At 37.3% G+C, this 17,019-nt stretch overlaps 2 protein-coding genes across 11 annotated transcripts in view; one reads left to right on the top strand and one right to left on the bottom strand.

Moving 5' to 3' along the window:
* Window positions 1-491: 491 nt before the first annotated feature.
* Syx13 (syntaxin 13) lies at window positions 492-7,445 on the top strand. 3 transcript variants are annotated; one of them, XM_076438888.1, is made up of 6 exons: window positions 492-651; window positions 1,259-1,462; window positions 1,938-2,103; window positions 2,494-2,612; window positions 3,065-3,198; window positions 3,277-7,445. In XM_076438888.1, the coding sequence occupies exons 1-6, from the start codon at window positions 635-637 to the stop codon at window positions 3,450-3,452; spliced, it is 816 nt and encodes a 271-aa protein (XP_076295003.1). In that variant the 5' UTR covers window positions 492-634; the 3' UTR covers window positions 3,453-7,445. The 3 variants fall into 3 exon arrangements, with proteins under 3 accessions (XP_076295003.1, XP_076294994.1, XP_076295012.1); XM_076438879.1 differs by lacking the exon at window positions 492-651 and adding an exon at window positions 678-1,015; XM_076438897.1 differs by lacking the exon at window positions 492-651 and adding an exon at window positions 679-1,003.
* Window positions 7,087-17,019, bottom strand: part of LOC143216065 (ankyrin repeat and BTB/POZ domain-containing protein 2) — a 38,771-nt gene continuing 28,838 nt past the window's right edge. For 4 of the 8 annotated variants that reach the window (XM_076438851.1, XM_076438859.1, XM_076438804.1 and 1 more), the window contains 12 exons: window positions 14,919-15,123; window positions 14,192-14,437; window positions 12,997-13,476; window positions 12,008-12,356; window positions 11,067-11,302; window positions 10,781-10,983; window positions 9,868-10,602; window positions 9,474-9,742; window positions 9,093-9,298; window positions 8,676-8,969; window positions 8,387-8,569; window positions 7,087-8,085 (listed from right to left, as the gene is read on the bottom strand). In XM_076438851.1, the coding sequence (XP_076294966.1) occupies window positions 7,879-8,085; window positions 8,387-8,569; window positions 8,676-8,969; window positions 9,093-9,298; window positions 9,474-9,742; window positions 9,868-10,602; window positions 10,781-10,983; window positions 11,067-11,302; window positions 12,008-12,356; window positions 12,997-13,476; window positions 14,192-14,437; window positions 14,919-15,123 (3,613 nt within the window). In that variant the 3' untranslated portion in view covers window positions 7,087-7,878. The remainder of the gene's footprint in view (window positions 8,086-8,386; window positions 8,570-8,675; window positions 8,970-9,092; window positions 9,299-9,473; window positions 9,743-9,867; window positions 10,603-10,780; window positions 10,984-11,066; window positions 11,303-12,007; window positions 12,357-12,996; window positions 13,477-14,191; window positions 14,438-14,918; window positions 15,124-17,019) is intronic. The other 4 variants (XM_076438833.1, XM_076438823.1, XM_076438866.1 and 1 more) reach the window with 4 other exon arrangements.

Here is a 17,019-nt window from a genome sequence, read left to right as displayed (position 1 = left end):
ACGTATTAGCATTGGTCGAACCGAAATTCGTCTACTATCACCGTGCACTGATTGGTCCGCGCTCATCGCAGAACATTTTCGCGAAGGAAAAAGTTACTTCAAATGACCTCAGGAATCAAGGAAGTACAACCTGTAGAATAAATTCAATAAATTTCGTTCTTTTAGCTCAGCGAACATTTAAAGTCTAGGCCCGCGAAAAGTGAAATGAGACAAGCAATCACACATTTATATTACTCGGCCAATGACTGATTACATGCATATGCGTTTGTGATTCTCTCTCTCTTTCTCTCTCTCTCTCTCTGTCAATGATGTTGTCACCGTCGCGAAGATTATTCGCCAGCCAATCACAGTACATTTAATCTCTCTTCAGTCTCCCCATATAGTATCGTGTTATTGCTCCGAAATTGCGAGACACTAAAGGACTGAAATTGTATTTAAAGAATGTAACCCGTCGGTAATATGGATTCCTGTCAACATGCACGAATAAGAGTATAAAGAAGCTATTGTCACGCGGACGGTAGATTAGACCGTTTAGGCAACTGTCAGTTTCTAAGATTCGACACATAAAAATAGTTCTCTTGGTTTTTAAATGTGAATTAATAAAGCAATTTTTATTTAGATATTAAAGACATTTATGATAAAACGGAACAGGTTTGTTGTTCCTCGACAATATTCGATGTCCCTCTGCGCGTTTTCGTATTCGTTAATTTGAACTGTTCGACTGTAGACCATTAGATCCGACTGCTCGGTTCAGTTGCTTATAATCACTTATAATCGTGAAATGGTTTTAACGAATTCCACAAATTGCCATTTATCGTGCTCATTCTTTAATGTCAGCGTGACAATCGCGTAGCTTCGAGCGGTTTTTGCATGACAATCACGGGAACATATCGATATTTGTACGCCGTTTTCGTTCAGCTTACGAAAGTTTGCATTTAGTAACAATATCATTATTGACACGAGATAGAAAAGTATAAACTCGGCTTATGACACAGACTTTAAGGTACATCGCACTGTAAGTCAATACCTCGCGAAACAACAGATGATATTGCTGTTTTCCTTTTCTGATGTAATCTATACGAAAAATACGGAAAATCATCTAATTCGAAAATTGATATTTTTTACGATTTGAATAGTTCCACTGTTTAGTAAATATCATGCGTATATATGTACTTTTAACTGTTTTTCAGTTTTCGAACTTTCATTCGTATTTTCTAGGTTCGTGAGTCGTTTTGTAAATACTTTTGTTTGTTTGTAGAATGGCTCACAGTTCTCAAACATACGGGTCCACAGATCAACGGACGGATGTACCTGATGTGGGATTTAGCCCTACCGAACTTTATAGTCTCAGCGAAAATATTACTACTAACATATATACAATTAACACAAGTTGGAGAACACTGAATGATGCAAACAAAACCGTTGGAACCAATAAAGATAATCAGGGTATAAGAGATAACGTGTAGGTATTCACCCTTTTACATGAAATAGTATAATTATATGTAATATTTGTCTTAATTATGTAGCTGCATTATTGTCAGGGTTTGTGACTGTTAGACAATTTTATACATTTCTGCAGTATTTACTTCGATTGATTTTAATCATGGGGAGATCTCCCCATTCAGTTGGCTGAGTGTTAATAGTTGATTTGATTACAGCAAATTAGTTCATAAACATTTGTAATCCAGTGATTACACAGTATCATTCACATGAAATTAATCGTTATAATTAGATTACAGATGTTTTATGCATTTGTAACGAACATTAGTAGATGCAATTTTAAACAGTAGGAAGATTAACAGAATCGAAGAAGATTGATGTATTATTTTCAGCTCCTGTGCGGCTTGTAATCGATGCAGAAGATTTTGATTTCCTAGAAAGATACACAGTCTAGTTATCACTTTTCTGTTCACTGATCATTTTTTATATTTCTCTAGGCATGAAATACAGTTAAGCACAAATCATGTAGTTAATCAAACCGGCAAAGATATTGCAAGATTGACAGTGCTAATGAGGAAAGGTGATAAACAGCAGAAGTTGCAAATTGAGAAACTCACCACCGATTTTAAAGATGCTGTGCAAAGATACTCCGACATGCAGAAGGTATATAATATCTTATTATTTACTGCAGACTTGTCGCATACATTCTTCATTCCCTGTGTACTGCTAAATTGATTTTTCAACATACCATTCGATAGAGCTCTCAAAGAAAACCCTGTGTGGAAAATTTCAAGTCGGTATCCCTGTCACAAGGATAATTATAGGGTGAACATGGTTTTAATGAATTATATTCCATTTCTTCTGTTCTGCTGAACAAAAAATTACGAAAAAATTCATGAACATTTTACATAACAGAACACACGACTGTGAATTTTTTCCAAATTTTCGACTGCAATATTGGTTTTTAGAAAATTCCAGAAAGTTAAAATTGCCGATTTTATATTGAAGTTATCAAATAGCTACGTTTGTATCATTATATCATTATGTTTTCAGACAATTGCGGAAAAAATGAAGAGACATATTTTGCGTACAACTAGTATAGAGAGCCTATTGGATGACGAAGAACAGCATCAGCTTCAGGTTCAAGAGGATGAGCACCGCGCAACAATAAGGTTCGAAATTGCATTTATTAATTTCATCAACTATATTACCGTAATCACACGTTTCGAGTCAATGAAAAAAATCAAAATTAAATGATGGACTCAGCTTATGTGCAAATTTCATTAGGAGAAAGTTAGAATAAGGTTTCCTAACTAATAATTTTTCGAAATAACCGTATTAATAAACAATGCTAGTTTGAGCTTAAAATCAAAACAGTAAAAACACTGTTATACTATTTTCAACATATTAAACGCTCGAGTTTGCTGCAATTCCGGTAGAAAATTTTTATTTTGCATAAAGATCCGCTGTCAATAAATAATTGACATATGTATTCTCAGTAAAATTCTTTTGAGTGTGCATGGTAAGTTTTCGTTTGATTTACACCGACACCCGATCGAATGTGAATAGTTTGGACCGTTTGAAACCAGTTTGCAAGTAAAATTGTTTTCTGTGCAATGCGCAGGAGTCTCGAGTTTCGACAAAGTTTACTGTTAGAGAGGGCAGAGAGGATAAAATGGATCGAAGAAGACATTCTGGATGTGAATAAAATAATGCGTGACCTAGCTGCGATATCGTACCAGCAAGTCGATTCGATCAGTAAGTGCACTCATGTTCCAATAATGGGCGTAGTAAATTAAAATGGTGAATCACAAAGATTGGATCATTGCGTTACAGATACGATAGAGAACAATATAGAGAACACACACGGAAACGTCGAGCTGGGCACGCAAGAGTTAGTCAAGGGAAGTAGTTATCTACGTAAATATCGGCGAAAAGTTTTTCTGCTGTTGTTATTCGCCATCATAGTCGTTGTTATATTAATTATTGTTCTAGTCACTAAATTAAGTTAGCGCTCCTAATCTTTGTAAATGTCGCGAGTGAACGAAAACGGTTGTCTCAATCTATCTTGTATCGAATCTTTCTGTAGAGATAATAATTATCGAGGAAACGAATAATTTCACCAGTTTTGTGTATTGGACACACAACACGGGGAGAGGATAGACTTATTTTGTATTCGTTTGTAAAACGCGCGGCCAATATGTAGTTCGAGCGTACTCTTGTTTACTTTTTAAACTCACGTAACACATTTTATACTGTTCTCCTTACATATCTATCAATCTATCTATCTATCTATCTGTCCGTCTACCTATTTCTCTATCTATCTATCTATCTATCTTTCTATCTATCTATCTATTGATCTATCTATCTGTCTATCTATCTACTTATCTATCTATCGATCTATCTATCGATCTATCTATCGATCTATCTATCGATCTATCTATCGATCTATCTATCGATCTATCTATCGATCTATCTATCGATCTATCTATCAATCTATCTATCAATCTATCTATAAATCTATCTATCAGTCTATCTATCAATCTATCTATCAATCTAACTATCAATCTATCTATCAATCTAACAATCTATTTATACACACATCTATCCATCTATCTATCTATATCTCTATCATCTATACATATATACATATACATATACATATATGAATATAGATTTTATTTTATTTTCTTTTGGTCTAGATTATTAAATTGAGATTGCTATGAAAAATAACAAAGATATATTATATCTGCTTTGCCGTTGTAACTGGCTTATGGTGGCAAAAAAATTTTATTTCCGTTTTATCAGACGATTGGCATAATCTTGAAGCAATCATTGTCATTTCCGATGAATCAGCAAATTCTCGCGAAGGAAACTATGAATCATTTTAGTTGTTTTGTATATATACGTGTGTGTGTGTATATATATGTATATGCATGTATGTATGTATGTATGTATATATGTGTGTGTGTGCGTGCGTGCGCGTGTATGTGTGTGTACTATTTTCTCTCGATAAATTGTATAGCATTGTAACAGCAACAAGAGTTTAAAATAATGAAGTTGAGCGAAATTGTTAATGTTATTTTGTAACTTTAAATTCTATGGCAATGTATATTGTTTGTTGAAGATGCATGTTGAAATTGTATGCTTTACTGCTCAGGTACACTCTGTAATCTATGTTTAATATTTATGTTTACGTTTAACTATATCTACCGATCACAATCTATGAAATAATATTTCGGAAGACACCAAATTATACATAAATACTAATCAAGTAGTGTTGAATTAATCAACCAATCAATTCAATACTCTGATTAATAGGTAACATCATTTTCTCGAATTGTGCTCTGCTTAGCTTCTCTTTTATTGCACGTGTTATGTTGTTCACAGTTCTTCAGTCTAACAAAATAAACCATGTAAAATGACCAGTAAACATTGCGGAATAGTACTCTTACGGTAAAACAAAAATATGTTCATGTTATAAGGCAGTTGTTTACGTTTCTCTCCACTAATGTTAATACTAATTTCTCGAAGTGACGATAATATACGTGTGTGTAGCCTTTTTGTTTCCATTGTCGAACGTTTCAAATATAGAACTTCCTTCTTTCCTATATCTTCTGTGAAATGTATATTGTCTAAAATGATCGTAGTATAATTTACGCTGCGTATATTTGCGGAAGTGATTTTTCACTTTCTTGCCTTTCGGCGGAGACAGGTACTAGATAAATTGCCCTCGTGGCAGAACAAAAAGAATGCCTACTATAATAAATTGTTTAAGTATATTCGTCTTCAAGCTACATTTTCGCCATGGGTTATTAGTGTTATTACCGAAATTCTCACCGAATGTTTACGAAAATTCACTTAAACTGCAATACCTATGAACAAACATTAGAGTTAGAAGAAAATAAATCTCCCGTTCAACAACGTGTAATCGAACCGCACGTGCGGGAGACAATTATTTTGATAATTACACTTTGATAGAATTCTATGTATAATATGTATCATTTAATAAGGATTGTTTATGCGTTCGCCAAAGCTTCGCAACTTTCTACTCGCCACAAAGACAACCGGCAGATTGAGACAGCCATTTTCGGAGGATCGATCACGACTCTTATAATGATTATTAGGCATTCCAAAATCGAAAAAAAGTCCAGTGATTATAATATTATTAAGGTTATAAACTTGAATATTGTATATACAACTAACCATTGACATTCTAAATAAATCACATTATATATATATAATATACTAACATTGTTAACGACGGTAGCGTTACGTTCTGTATCAGTGGCAAATAGTTTCATTCAAGAGAAAAAGATAACGAGCTGTATGTCGTGCAGTGGTATTACGCGTTATATAGTTTATGATTTTGTTCGGTTCTCCTCTTTTTGTAATTCTGCGTCTTGTTTGTAAAATTTTCGTACCAGCTTAATTTTATTAAGGCTCTTACGATCCGAGTATATATCTAAGTATTTAGAGTATCATTATAATCTGAATTTGAGTACACAAGTATCTAAATTTGCGTCGTGAGTATTTGAACATCTAAATTGTACGTATTATCCGAATTTAAGTCTGAGCACTCGAGTATTTCAATTTCGATTTGAGTACTCGAGTGATTGAAATAGTTATCCGAAATAAGTACCAAGTATTTGATATTGGAATACACGCGTATCGAGTAAAATTAATGTCTGAGTATTCGAATAAATTCAGACACTCCGATATAATATTTAGGCTTAAATTGAGTAGGTATTTGAGTACTCAAGTACTCAACAGTAAGAGCCCTAATTCGTTCTAATCAGGTGAAAATAAAAGAAGCAATACGCTGTTTGAAAAGTTGCCAGTCGATGAATAATATTCAGGGTATCACAATTAACGTAGTTGCTAGGGGTGAGGGAGTACCCGAGCCTCGGGTCGGGTCGGACTCGAACATCTATGATTAGACAGCGGATTTTATGCGTTTATAACAAAACTGAGTAGGTGTAATTTAAAACATTGGACGAATTTAAAAATACTCTTATATTATTTTCAACCCATTGAACATATTAGTTGGTTGCAAATCAGGTAGGAAATTTTTATTTTGCATAAAGATCCGCTGTCTATATCTGTGATGTTCCGTTCTCCGAACAATAAAAATTTTCGGGTTCCCGCCCACCCCTAGCAACTGCAATTAACTCGATTGTGCAGTTAACAAAATATTTTTAAAGAGTATCCAATTGTTTTCTTTCGGTAATAAAAAAATGATACAGATATTTTTTACCAGTTGGAATATCTTGTGCATAGCCTAATGCTTCATTCTTGCACGAGTCGTTCTCTTTACGCGTTGTGTAGAATTTTTAAATACTTATTAGAGTGCGGATTTTATGTATTTATGACTAAAAATGAGTAGCTGCAACTTGATACATTGTGCAAATTGAAAGAATTGAATATCATCAATAATATGTATATTACTTTCGATCTAGTAGAATTATTAAAGAAAGGGAAACGTTCTTAAGAGGCTCCTATATCTTATATATAACGAATACAGAATATTTTTATTTTGCAGAAAGATTCGCAGTCTAGTTATTATATACGAGTAGAATATGATTGTGATACAGAACCTTAAAAATTCTAGTGATTCTACGCAAGATTTAAGAGATGTGTGATGAGAAATATAAATAGTTTTTATTAAGATTCGAAGAACTAAAAACAATCGTCGTTCAAAAGTTTTTATTATCACAATATTTATAAACTTTTTTTTATGTAATCGTGATGTACAAAATTATGTTATCAATACACTATATCCTTCTTTACGCATTCAGCATAAACTGCTTTGCCTTTATTATATATACAAGACGTATGTTCACTTTATATGTGTATATATTATTAGTTTTCTATTAGATAAAAAAAGTACTTATGTATATATATAGCACAACATTATGCTGCATATTTACGATGTTTCGTGTATCAATTTTTCCGTATTTACATATTAATCATTAAAAAAAAAAGAAAGAAATTCCTCGGCAAAATACTCTCGTTTCGTTACGATTACACTTTCTTGATTGTTACATATGCATGAGATTCATTTACAAGAATAATAACATCGACTATACTGAGAGCCTGTATAGTACGGACGCTATAATATACATTTATATATACTATATAGCTTATAGCTTACAAAAAGAATGTTATAAAACTACTATACAACAAGGAGGAAACAAATACATATTTCGTTCATGCGAGAGCACGAATCTCTATGCCCTATTGTGTATCATGAATGATAATAATACGATTTTACAAACAGATAATTGAACGTTCAGTCTTAATTGAGTTTGTCTGTCATTCTTCCTTGACGAGTCGTTGAACATAATATATTAATGATCATTTCCGAAAGCGAACGAAATTAACAGAGTAGTGTTTAATACTTTTATACTGTAATGTATTATTAAGCTATTATACCTCCTATGTTTTTATCTTATTCTGTTGCTGAGATCGTCTGGCTTTTATTCGCGCTTGTAATGTGAGAAGCAGGCCGGCAAGAACGTCGTGATTGGGCAGTTTTTTCGCGAAGAGAAGACGCTTCACTGAGTCGTCGTAGGTCAACAACGCGACCATGTTTTGCAGGAGGAATCCTTGGCAGTACTCTAAGAGCTGTGTCGCATTGTAGACCTGGAAAATTGAATTAATTAAATGAAGACCATTTAAAAATACTAACAAATGAAAAGCTTCGATTAACCCAACAAGAAACACGAAGATAATGGAATAAAATCGTTTGAAAATTGATATACACTCCAGCTAATTTTTTTGGCTATGTCTGCCATCTTTAGAAGCTTGTTATACGGTATTATTTTGTAAATTACCAATCGTTGGTACTTGAAAAATATGTGGACTTCAAAGAAATGGAAACGAATGAAGTAGAACACCCCGAGAAACTCGATGGTCAAATTTTTAAATTAGAAGAATAGTTTACCTTCGCATGAATATACATGGAGACAATATTATCAAGGTCCACCATAGAGGAACACTGAGCCTCGCAATACCTAAGCAAACCATCGAGCTGGAAGAAGTTTGCGGCCGCCATTAGCTCCAACACATCACTCTGATTCACTTCTAACGTAGCACAACCGCCATGATACAGGAATTCCATCACCATCTGCAAAATGAAAACATGAATTTCAATGAAGAAACATTTCGAACGATGATACAACAATTTTCAGTGAATTATCCGATTTTATTGATTATATTGAAGATTTCTGTACCTGGAAGATGTGATACCGGATATCATTAATTTGTACAATAGGAGGATTTCCCTCGCACAGTTTCGAGCTCAGCATATTTCTAAATCTTGGAGACGACGTGACCAAAACGATTTTATGGCCGTAGAAAACTCTGCCTTCCACTCGGAACTGTACATCGCTCAGTTCTGGATTATTTACAAATTTAGGATCGATTCTTGATCCACTGGAGAGCGTGGTGTCTCTTATGGGTTTGATTGGCTCCCATCCAAAGCACGTACAGAATATGTCGGCAAGGAGGAGCGTCGTCCCTTCCTTCTATACAAAGGACAATCATAATAGGGCGTGCAAGAAACAATGTCTACTAGTATCATCGGAAAACCGTGACGTTTCACGTGCAACAAATTAATTGGATATTTTATTTGATTGAAAATGACCCACCTTGCTGTACCTAAAGATGTTAAATAACAATGGAAGACATTCCTGAACAAATTGCGTAGAGTAGTCATCGGGACAGACTTGCAAGAAGTCCTGCAGTAGTTGATCTATCACCGAGTCTAATCTCATTTCGTGGGCGGTTGCGAGACTGTGCATCCAACAGTGCAATGTCCAACCCACTTTCAGCCCACGAAGTTCCATAGTGATATCTGCGGAGCAAGACAATATTTTCTAAAAATACGCTAATTAGATAACTTGTTAAAATTATTAGAGCTAGTAAGACACTCGTATTTGGTTCAAACTTTTTCTAATCGATGCAGAAATTTGGACATTGCATAAAAATTCGCAGTCTACCAACGAATATTGCAAACGAGATTAATTTACCTAAATGGTTGCTTTCCGCACTGTGGTACATAGCTTCCTGCAAGGCTTTGGTCTGTACCTTGTTGAAGACTGGCTCCTTACCCTCCCTTCGATTCCCTCTTCCATCCACAGTTTGTTGCTGCGGATTTGTACATGCACTGCCTTCCGCAAGAATCTCCTCCAATGATAACACTTCCTTCTCTCCTCGTTTTGTGGAGAAATTTAGGGGATGAGACAATAGCTGATGGAGACAACTCCTCTGACCATGTGCCGTTGCCACTGATATTGCACTGTGAACGGTAACAAAGAATTTTTAGAATTCTAATATTTTGGGAAACCTGAAATCCTGAAAACGAGTCTACTCCCTTAATAAAACGAAGGTGTGTGAGTATATTTCTTCGGACGCAATACTTGCCTGTAGCATCCCCGCTGAGCAGAACCAGAGTACGAGAACGAGTCCTTGATCAGTGTTGACAAAAACGGTTGCGCACCATGAGCCAACAACAGCGCTACCATCTCATTATTCCCGGAAGCCGTGGCCGCCTGCAATGGCGTAACCGTGCACTTATCCTCGCTGAGTTTAGCACCGCCTTCGACCGCAGCACCTCTCTCCAGCAATATTCTCGCGATGTTACAATGCCCCAACAAAGCTGTGTAAGTCAAAGCAGTCCAATGCTGAGTCTCAGCGTTGAACCCGGTCTGATTGCAACACATGTTACTCGAAGCACTGCTTGAAGATCCTGGCGAGCCAGACAATGAATTTGGCGATTGTATATTCTTCCCTGGAGACATCATCGCTGACGGCGTCACCGGGCTTCTGGCGTTCGATACACCTGGCACTGTTGGCACCTTCGAAGGTGTGTTGGCTGATTGACCGGTTGACGGAGGTGGACTCTCGATGTTCAAATCTGCTCCTGCGTCTAGCAGAGCTAGCACTGCTGTCTCCTCGCCATTGATGCACGCTATGATTAATGCGGTGAAGCCGTTGTCGTTTACGGTGTTGATCTTCGTGGATGGCAAGAGTGGCATAGCTTGGGCGATTAGGTCAGCTCGTCCACTGATTAGCAGCTTGAACGCCATGTCCATTGTTAGAAGACGCACGTACTCCGAGTCGTCTATTTTCTTCGAACAGACGGCTACCTCCTCGAAGCTGTTGGACAATGTTTCATCAACCCCATGCCATATGACAAAAATTAATGCGTTTTCGAGAAATGAGAAGGCGCATCCCGCATCCTTGCAATCCTGGAAACGAGGCTACGCCCTTAACGAACGCATTAAATGCTCCAGCCTGAACAGTACAGTTTACGGAACAATCGGTGGTACTTTACCATATGGGTCTAACGGGGCAGTCGACGCCGGGCAGCAGCAATCTGGCAGCTTGATTAATATCATCCTGATCTACAACGAGACCGTGCCTGTGTTCTGCATGAGCAGTCGCGACACGAAGCCATTCGACCAGAGGAGGAAGAACAACGTAAGCCCTCTCGTACGCCAGCTCTTGTATCCCAGAGCCCCGTTCACCGTGCTCCAACTATAAAAAAAGAATGCTTTTGTCAGATTATAGTGCAGAAGGGATATCGTACCGTTCAGCAATGAATTATCTAGCGATCAAACCTGCGAACACCTCATGTAATAGAACAAAGCGTTCAATGCCTTGCCGGTTAGGGGAATGGGCGAGCGTCCCGCTTGGGCTACTTTCGAGATCAGATCTATCAATTCCGACATCGATCCCACGCAGGTGGTCAGCAACGACGGTTCCAACGCAGAGCCTGCTGCGTCTCTTCCGCTCCGAGAGGATGACGATGAGTTTAAGGAACTGACGCTGGCCCATCGAGGCATCGCCAGGGCGCCTGGGTATAGTTATGTGATCAGTGTGCGTAGAGTAACTAATTAAATTGTCTTAGCTAACGGGCTAGACTCTAGGGGATACCCTTCTCATTTCTCGATGATGCAAAGATGGGCTTTATCAGTAGTTAAAAGCGCTAGATAAAAATTCAATCTAGGCCGCTATCCCCTCAAAAGTCCTATTTTTACGTTTACGGGACGTAATTTGCATTATTCGCAGCTTTATGGAAATACTAAATAGCTACGTGCGCAGCTGTATGCTTCCGAATAATGCAAATTACGCCCTGTAAACGTAAAAATACGACTTTTCAATTGGATCTTTTATCTAGCGTTTTCGACTACCGAAAAACTCCGTGTTTGCATTATCGAGAAATCAGAAGGCGCATCCCGCACCCTTGCAATCCTGGAAAAACGAGTCTACCCCCTTAACTGTCAATTTTGGACACGAGGAAAACAGTCCTAATAAAACGTGACTCTGATCGAGATCAAGCATTCCCATAAAAATAAGTTTCTTGTTCGATATTACTTTCAAGGTCACCCGAAGGTCATCAACATTTTTTCAAGAGGTACCGCGTGCTTTACAGCGTCGTAGTGTTGTAAAATAATTTCGTTTCAGTACAAGGAGACATTATTATCGCATCAGGCAAATGGCAGATCGTTTCTCAGCGAAGTGTGTGTGGACTGACTCCTCTGTAACTTCGTTTGCGAACCTAACGATATAATTCTACCTGACGCCGTTCGACCAGCATTCAGATGCGCGTACGGCTGAAGAAGACCCCATAAATCTCCGCTGTTCGCTATGGCGTGCTCCAACATGGTCGCCGTTAGTGTTGTGTGCGGGTCAGTCGGTATGCATTGTAACAGTATTTCCTCGAGGAGATTTTCGATCCCGGCGGTCAAATATATGGCTGCGTACTCGTGTATCATTCTTCCTAGCCGGACGTCGGACATCCAACGGAGAAAACGTCCTACCGGCAACTGCAGTCCTGACCGGGACGCTTTCGATTGCTTCAGTTGATCGCCGGAGACCGCGAACATCGCTGCGGCTCGCAGGCAAGCCTGAAAAAGAACCGTCAGTTAGCGGACTACGAATTGCTAACAATATCTGAACTACATTCTATCGTATAAATTAATAACAATGTCTGAACATCATATGATTTATATTATAAATATGAATATCAATCAAATAATAAAGATCCTCAATCTGTCTATCATTACTAGACAGCGGATCTTCATGAAAAATAAAAAATTTGTGCTTGAATTACAAGAAACTGGAGTGAAATAGAAATTTATTGTCTCTCTTAATATGTTTATTAGGTTAAAAATAATGTAACAGTATTTTTAAATTCTTCTAGTCTTTTCTCACTGTTTTGACATGCATAAAATCCGCTGTCTAATCATTATGTTATTAGCAAATAGCCCTTACGATTGCTTATAGTTAGACAGCGGATCTTTATGCAAAATAAAAAATGTTTGCATTGATTGCAAGATACGGGAGCCAAGTAAAAATGTCTTTCTTCTTTTAATTTTCCAATTAAGCTGAAATTAATACACTGGTGGCTTTAAATCTTTTTAATATGTCTACTGTTTTAAATTCTATGTACCCTTTCTGTCATAAATGCATATAATCCGCAGTCTACTTATAGTAGATTAATTCTATTGTATCTTAAACTAGTTTCTATCAACATCCACAGCATACCTTGGTGCAAGAATCAGCCAAGGCAGGACAAAGAACGATCTTAAACGCGCTGTACACTTCATGCTTGCTGCAGAGACCAACAGGCTTGGCCAATCGTTGTGTTTCTCGTCCAATTCGAACCAAAGCTCGTTGCAGTAAATAAGACAACCGCGGTATAGTCTCCATAGATACTTGGTCCATGTGTTCTCTGGTTCTACCATTCTGTAACACTCTGAGTACATCGTGGTGTGTCCAAGGCAACTGTTGCAGTTCCACTAATCTGTTATGCGAGTCCACCCAGACGAATTCGTCGGCGCTTGTCACGTTGGTGTTGATAGTCTCCAAGCTGGAATGTCGCATTAGCCTCCTTACTGCTGGCTCAGAGCTCTCGGAGCCGCTCAAGGAGGAATAAGTAGATGAGGACTTATGCGAGCGCATCGTCAATTGTTGAATTGCTAGCTTGATGTCCTCCAAACCCGATCCTGACCAGGGCACCTGTAACTATCATCGTATGTGACAGATCATGTTGCCTACGGAGTTGCCAAATTATAATATCTTTTATTTGGAAATGTGTCAACGTTTGTATATTAAAATATATACAGGGTGATTCTGGAAACTGGGTACTTTTACTTTCGAAACTTTTACGTTTACTTACTGAAAGTTGCTGTTCTTTTTTAAGTAAAAACAAAAAAAATTACAATTTTTGTAGACGAATTCTAAGAACTCGAATCAAATAAAATTTTATTTTTCGTAGTAGTGGTCTTTTTAGATCAGAAATAAATAAAAATCGTACTAAATTCTGTGGTATTTTATATTCTAGCATTTTTTGACAATTTTCAAAAGCCATAATTGCATAAACAACCGCTGTCTAGATCTTAAAATTCATATCGAGAGTTTCTGACACAAAATCTCACAAATATCTCGCGAAGTATTGACAAAAATTAAGTTGCATTAAAGAATAAAGTGCAATAGCACCTAGCGGGTGCATCGGTGCATCCACATAAAAAATAAGGTGATACGATTGTCTCCTTTACCATTTTTATCTATTTTTACTTAAAGGAGAGCAGTAACTTGTCCGAGTTCCCAAAATATTTTACCCTGTACATTTTATAAAAAAATATATAAAAAGACTTTTGGATGCAATTCAAATAATTTGTTCATCCGACGTAGTTCTTGTAAAAGAAACACTTGAAACGTGTTGAAAAGAAGAGGACACCTTGGCAGGCGTGGCCCTGTGTCTGTTGCGGTTCTGTCCGGATCTGCTTCTGCCATTTCTCTGGGTGACCGAGGCCGATAGACGATCGTCCTCAGGTACAGAGTTCAGTTGCTGAGGACTGTGTGTCCTGTGGTGACGATGCGGAGGCGAACTGCTGCTCGTGTGACCACCCGTGTCCGACATGCTCGCGTGTCCAGACGACCGATTCTCGTCCGATGAGCTGTTACCGGTGCATTCTGGTCGCCTCTGTAAGAGTCATCGAGATTTTTTCGTTAATCATCATGTCTCCCACACTCCCTCTACACCAGCGGTTCTTAACCTTTTCGAAGTCAAGGAACACTTTGGATTACATGAAAAATTTGCGGAACACCAAAATTAATGATCCAGAGAACAAACAAAAACGTCCCGCGTAGAAATAAATATATTTTAGAGAATATATTTAATATATTTCGCGGAACACACCCGTTAAGAACCTGTTTTAAGCTTTTTAATTTTATTTTTCTGTACGATTATACTCGAGATGGTTTAGAAAATCGAATATGCAATACAGACAATTATTGCCAGTCTAACGATTTAAAAAATGGAATACGTAACGCAAACAGTCATTGTCACTGTAATAGTTTAAAAAATAGAATACGCGTTACAGAAAATGATTGTCAGCATGATTGTTACTGCGACGATTTAGAAAATTGTATATACGATTGCATAATATTATTAATGGAAATACCTGAAGCGCTCGGATCTCATGCAGGCTGAGATGATGGTGCTGGGAATGATGGGGATGCTGAGGAGTTGGTGTAGGAGCCACACTGTCAGTGTCCCTTTCCGCCACCATGTGAACTGTATTGTGCACGCCATTTTTTGGCGAACTCTCTGTGAAGTCCTTCGTGTATGGGGGACAATACAGGTCGCGTCCATTGCTACCCCCTGGCCTGAAACAAGAAATCATTGTCCCCATTCAACGTTACGCAAAAATTCTGAAGAAAATCAGGTTAACCAATCATATTAATGTACTAGTGGAGTTACTAGTACTAGAATTCAATACTGTCTATAGTAAATTCCTGCTAGATAAAAGGTTTTTCAGAGAAGTACAAAAATAGAGCGTACGAAGTACTCGCGTCAGCTCGTTTTTAAACTTTAACCAGCATTCATAACTATTGGAAAGCACAAAAAAATATAATTAACTATATGAATATACAGAGGAGAGTCCCCTCTATATTTTCGCTCAAACCCGAACTGTCTCGAATGTTTAGTTTTCCCGTAACACCTCATTTTTTTAATCAAAATCATGCGTTCTTACAAAAATCAATGTTTCTCGAAAACGTTGCGTGACAGAGAAATTTTACTTTAGGATTTGGTTTTAAAAGTAATTGGTGAACACGAAAAAAGTGTTGAACTGTGTTGATTGTCTTGTTGAGGTCAGTGTAGTGATCAGTGTAAAGATCAAATCGATTATGGTGGATTTATGGGATATTTCGACATATCCCCGTCCCAAAATACGTAAAGCTCGTGTGGTCGTCCGTTTCTCAAATGAACGAGGCGGCGAATGCATTTTTCATGGGTCGTGGAGGATGATGAAGGATCGATCGGAGGGAACCGGGCCCTCCGAAATCGTTGAATAAACGATACTTGATACCCCGGTCGGGTCGGTTTCACGTTAATTGCCCACCAAATAATTCCGCCGACTCGCTTTCGATCCTTTCTTTTCGACTGTGTCTCGTGAAAGCGAGCACATAATAAGGAATCCGTTCCCAGAGGCTCGTATTCCGTTAGAACATGCTGGCTCGAGGAAAGTTATGTTCCCGTGGACTCGTAATTCATCGGCCAGCAACAGCAAAATGGAAAAAGGAAAACCGTGGCTCGGTCAGAATGTGGGAAATTATATGGAAATCCTCGTTCGCCAGAATCAGTCACCAACAAAATCATTTATACAATTTTTAAAATATAAATGATTGAAAACCCACTTGGAAAAACCCCACTTTATTCGAAATTTTTATTTAAATAAAATTTTTGCCCGACTCTGTGTGAATTTATATTTTAAAAATTGCATAAATGATTTAAAACCCACTTCATTCGAAATTTTTATTTAAATAAAATTTTTGCCTAACTCTGTGTGAATTTATATTTTAAAAATTGCATAAATGATTTAAAACCCACTTGGAAAAACCCACTTTATTCGAAATTTTTATTTAAATAAAATTTTTGCCTAACTCTGTGTGAATTTATATTTTAAAAATTGCATAAATGATTTAAAACCAACTTGGAAAAAACCCACTTTATTCGAAATTTTTATTTAAATAAAATATTTTTGCCCACTCTGGATCCACATAAGGGTTAAGGAAACGAATTAATTGAAATGCATCTGTACAATCTCGACAACCATAAAGTTAAACAATGTTGATATTGATGTGGCGGATTATTTAAGCAATGTTTTAGCACCGCGAAAATGGATCGTTATTCAAACTCGATGTACGATTCCTGTGGTTGTTTCTAGTAACGATCAAATGAAAGGTGCATCGCGATCTAGACAGTGTTGTTTATTGTCTATCAGATTAATTGCTCTGTTTTCGTGAAATGCAGATGCAACGATTTCGATCTCCACGCTTCAAGGATCAATTCCGAAACCGTATTACTCGCACCTCGAATTTAGAAACTCGATTTCTAATCCAACCGGCTTTTTGCTCTTTTCCATGTATCGGTGGACTGCGGATCTTCATTCAGCTTTTATTTTCATTTTGAAAACCGAGCTGAATTCGAAAGAAGCTCGATTATTCTCTTTCAAGTAATAATTTCAGAAGTTCATTCATATCATTTGCTGGATTACGAAC

This window comes from Lasioglossum baleicum, chromosome 2 (assembly GCF_051020765.1).
Source record: "Lasioglossum baleicum chromosome 2, iyLasBale1, whole genome shotgun sequence".
Taxonomy (NCBI): Eukaryota; Metazoa; Arthropoda; class Insecta; order Hymenoptera; family Halictidae; genus Lasioglossum; species Lasioglossum baleicum.
This window is presented reverse-complemented; position numbering and strand designations above follow the sequence as displayed.